Source organism: Cannabis sativa, chromosome 3, assembly GCF_029168945.1.
Source record: "Cannabis sativa cultivar Pink pepper isolate KNU-18-1 chromosome 3, ASM2916894v1, whole genome shotgun sequence".
Lineage (NCBI taxonomy): Eukaryota > Viridiplantae > Streptophyta > Magnoliopsida > Rosales > Cannabaceae > Cannabis > Cannabis sativa.
This window is the reverse complement of record NC_083603.1, coordinates 30,210,651-30,215,554: the sequence shown is the minus strand read 5'-3', so window position 1 is coordinate 30,215,554 and position 4,904 is coordinate 30,210,651. Positions and strand designations below refer to the sequence as shown.

The 4,904-nt window shown below is 37.3% G+C and overlaps 1 protein-coding gene across 1 annotated transcript; it reads right to left on the bottom strand.

Moving 5' to 3' along the window:
• Positions 1 to 895: 895 nt before the first annotated feature.
• On the bottom strand, positions 896 to 3,533 carry LOC115709365 (exocyst complex component EXO70H1). Its single transcript, XM_030637452.2, has one exon. The coding sequence runs from the start codon at positions 3,041 to 3,043 to the stop codon at positions 1,082 to 1,084; it is 1,962 nt and encodes a 653-aa protein (XP_030493312.2). The 5' UTR covers positions 3,044 to 3,533; the 3' UTR covers positions 896 to 1,081.
• Positions 3,534 to 4,904: the final 1,371 nt, after the last annotated feature.

The window sequence follows — 4,904 nt, the reverse complement described above, 5'->3', positions numbered from 1 at the left end:
TTTAAGGGGTCTTAAAGAATAGTTAAAGAGTTTAGTTAATAATGTTTGAAAAAATGGGAAATGTATTTGTATCTAGTTTGAAAATAACGTTCTCTCTTAATTTGTTAGGCTGCAAATAACACACGTATTTAATATTGAAATTTTTTGAAATAGATAAATAAATAAAAAGTTGTTAATATTGCTAGAATATTTCTAATTTTGTTTGTTATAAAAGAATCTATAGCTATCGATGATTTTTGACTTGTAAACCATCACAATTCATTAAGAAGGAAAGAAGTTTTATCATGTGTTAATTTCAAATAATGATTTACAAAATTTGTCAACACACAATAATATATATAAGGTAGAGGTTCTACTCATTTATCTTAACCGTCACTATCACATTTATTTTGTTTTCATATTTTTCGGGCAGATTTTGTGGTTCTAACTTCTAATCTAAGTCAGCTCTCCACATCAATTTCAAATTGCGCAATTTTTCTTTAAAAAAATAAAATAAAAAATCTTAATATCAAAATAGTATCACATTTTTTTTTTATTTAATCACATATTTGAAATGTATCAAAGAAAAAAAATAAATAAATCAATAATAACATCACATAATAAAATCAACTGTAGAATTCCTCTTAACATCTATAATTTATTTCTTCTATCCTAAGCTTTTGTATGATCCTTGAGAATTTGTAAGTGTTCTAAGCTCAATAAATTATTAACATTATTCTAAAACATTGATCAACGTAAATTCCCAGAATAAACCCATGAGATAATGTTTTGTTCTTCATAATAAAATAATGAAAGAACTTTTGTCTTTATTATAATATCATACATACATACAAAAATCCAGGCATCATATACTCAAAAAAATAAATAAACAAAACAAAAAAAAAAAAAATCAAAATTGTTACATAAATAACTGCCGTTTTATTCGAACTGTGGGACATATGGATATTTTTTTTGTGTTTTTTACATGAAAATTTAGAAAAATATACATTACATATTTGGGCAAAAAAGGTTTGTGGCGATTGTATTTAAAAGAAAACCGCCATTTTTTCTCAAAATGAAACGTGCCGTTCTCTTTCAACTCTCACAGAATTCGCCAATGCCGCCAACGTGGCGAGGAAGAGGGAGAAGAAGAAGCGGAGGAGCTCTCCGATTCCGACACTCCAAAGAACAGGTCAGACAAGTAATTCGCTACGTCTTCGGGGGTATATTTGACATAACACCTAATCTCATTCTCCTCATTCCCAACCCTAGAACGGTGCGTTTCGTAGAACTCTTTGTAACTAGACACGACCTTTCTCGCCAGCGAAACCTTAATCTCGTCTCGGAGTTTCTGGTTCGGTACCACACTCGCTCTTTGCTTCCTATAAGCTTCTTCGAAGCTCGAGTTGAAGTTCCGGAACACCGTTTTCGCTTCCCCCGGCGTCATCACCGCCGTCTGATTATTATTAGTTTCCTTTAGTGCCGTGATGACGTGGCCCCATCCTAGCTCTTCGTAGGTCTCTGCGAATTGTTTGACAATGGTTTCCTGCTTTGAGGCCCATTCCTCTCCCAAGAGGTACTGTAAATTCGATGTGCGAACTTTGACGATGACGTGTTGAAGATTATTGGCCAAAAATAAGTACCTGAGCGAAACATCGTTGTATTGCTTGGCTTTTCCATCGAGTTTGCAGAGGAGGACGAGTATAAGCCAGGCTACTCGGAGTGACATCGCCGGCGCTGGTGAATCTTCGGAATCCGAGCTGTCGAAGAATGATTCCGGAATGGAGAAATTCGTCGGCCTTGTCCAATCTCGGAAGATATCAATCAGGATGTTGCTGTAGTCGGCAAGGAGTGAGAGGTAATTCATTACGTAGATGGTCAAGCGGTGGACACCGCCGCCTTGCGCTGGAACCGACTTCGATGAGTCCTTTTGGATTGTAGATTCGAAGTCTGAGAGAACTGCTTGAACGAACTCGGCTAGCTTGACGAGCGAGTTGAAAGCTTGTGTACGGACTACGGCAGTTGATTCGTACGAGAATATAGCCTCGATTTCCGGCCAGTTCTCGAAGATCGAGTTGTACATGTCGAGTATGCGGAACATTTTCTCGGGTGTCTTCTTGCTCTTAGCCACGAGTTCTGGGAATCCAAACAGAAGAAGTGCTCCTTCTTTGGAAATGTCCAAAAAGCATGACTCTCTGATAGAATCTGAGGCCGAGAAAACGTGATCGCAGAGGATCCTCTCTCCATTGAAGAGTGTTCTCATCGAGATTTTAACTGCGTCTAACCAATTCTTGATCCTCATTTCAATTACGTCCCAATCCGTCTTATTGATCTGAGACGAGCTTAATTTCTCTACTCCCATTCGATATATGCCTTCATCGATGATTGATTTTCTGATTACTTTGTATATGCTTATACACTCCTTAGCATAACCAGCAGAGATCATGCATTCAGCGATTGATTTCAGCTCGTCCATGGCAACAGAAGAGACCTGTTCTACTTCAGAAATTGAATCGCTAGCGACACGAATTTCATCATCAGTAGTGGCTCCACCGTCGTCGTCGTAATCGGAGGTGCTTGATCTGGTGGAAGCGCGTGAGGAGCGAGTGGTGGAAACTGACTCAGGATCTAAGTAAGCACGATTCATAGAGAGAATCTGGTAAAACTCTTTTTGGAGTCTCTTCATGGCAACCTGCATAAGACTCTGACAGAGAATGAGTTTCTCCGATGAGGAATCTTCCGTTACCAGGAAATGCATGGCTTTCTGTAGATCGTTAACGCAGTGGATGAACTGTTGAGCTTCGACTTTGCTCTCGTAAAAGAGAGAAGTCACTTTAGCGTAGCTAGAGGACTCTGGATCCCATTTCATGATCAGCACAGCAGCTGATTCAATCATCTGGTCCATCATGGAATCGGGGAATAAGCTCTGCCGCCGAGTCGGCGTCGATGCTGGAGTAGTCCTTTGCGACGACGGAGAGGACGACGTAGCAGTGCCGTAGCGAGATATTGAAAGAGACGGCGTTTTGGGGTTAAAGCAAATGCTCCTCATTCCTTTTCTCGGCATTAGACAACCTGAAATATTTTGTGTTTGTTTCTCGAGAATTATAAGTAGGAATGAGGGGCCAGGAGAGAGAATTAGAGATTAGGAGGGTAGTCGTTTCGTAAATGAGATGAGGAGGGTGTTCAGGTATAAATAGGCAAAAAAACAAGACAGTGGAACGACGGCGTTTTTAGGATAAAATATTGGTTGACTATTATCCCATGATTGTCCGTACAGGACTTGAGAATTTTCACCTTTTGAGCGCGTAACATAACGCGTGGCGATCAAGCAACTAGGTTTCGTGAGCTCATGAATGGAGAAAGGTAAATGGCGGAGTTGGATTTTGAGGGGTCAAATTTGTAATTCAATACAAAATACAATTTTCAGGTTGAAATATGACACATCGGATCTTAATCAGTAACTATCCTCTATAATTGGACAAAAATAATATTAAACATTGTTCATTGACCATATAGACAATATGTCAAGTTTGCGCCTTAAAAAAGAACTATGGGTAAGTTATTCACACGTGTACATACTTATTGTTATTTCCGCAAGTTTCTTTCTTGATGCAGAAGCTAATCTACGTATATTATTATATGTGAACAGAACATTTAGCTTTCAAGTTATTTTTGGGTGTTTTTATATTGTTAATTAAAGCAACTTATGGAGACCGTAGTTTATCGAGAAAATATTTTGAGTAGCATGGCTGACTTTTTTTTTTTTTTTTTTTGAGAAAATTTATATGCAACTTGGCAACAACAATTTAGGATTCTAATTTTTCTTTTTTTCTGATTTTTTTGACTTTATTTTATTTATATATGTTAGATATTTATTTGTATAAACTGAAACATATATCATTATGTATAAAGTGCGGAATTAATAAAACATATATACACTATAATGAAGGATCGAAATACCTCCAGCCATTGAATCTTTGAACTTTAGTCCCACATAAGCTTGATCTGCAAATAAACCAATTGATGTGGGTAATCGGGCTTCCTCGCTCTCTCAACTCTCTTTCGATGGAATTTGCTATTATGAACAGAATGAGTGAGGAGCTCGGGGACCGAGACCCTATATTTATAGGTGAGATACTCCATCAGTATCTGCGTCACATTAATTGTCAAAATATTTTGATAATTAATTCAGAAAATCAAATCGGGTAATGAATATAGAAATCTGACCATATATAGAATATTACATAATTGATTTTGAATGAATATAAAATATTCTTTTATCAAAATATCATTTATTTATTTATTTCCTTAAATAGAAATTTATTTCTTTAAATAGAAATATATTTCCTTAAATAAAATATTCTTATATTATACTCTATTATAAATTCTATATTTATATTGTAAAATTGAAAGTCATTTTTTAATTTATTTACATCATGTATGGCTCACCAATTGAGTTGCATAGACCCCAAACTTGGAAAATTCTGAATAAGATTGGGAAGGATAACCCCATAGACCCTTGGCTTGTCATCGTCGACTTTAATGCTTTCCTCTCTTCTGATGACAAACAAGGCAGTAATCCCGACAGAGGCCCTTCCTTTCAATTCAGACATCTGCTGAGTTCCTTTAATTTAACCCCGCTTGACCCGAAAGGTCCTTTGCTTACCTGGAACAACAATGTGGCTTCACCAAAAAACATTCAGGAGCGCATTGATTGGGGTCTTGTTAACTCTTCTTGGACCGATCTTTTCCCTGATGCCCTTCTCACCCACCTTGGCTTCTTCGGTTCTGATCACCGCGCCCTTGAGTTGGTTACCTCTAGTACTATCACTTCTACTCCTGGACGCCCAGACAAACGCTTTCTTTTTGAAAATGTGTGGCTCACGGACACGAATTGGACGAAGACCATGGAAAATTCTTGGACT

Coding starts and splice junctions, on each gene's coding strand:
- LOC115709365 (XM_030637452.2), bottom strand. CDS start 3,043: ATGCCGAGAAAAGGAATGAGGAGCATTTGCTTTAACCCCAAAACGCCG.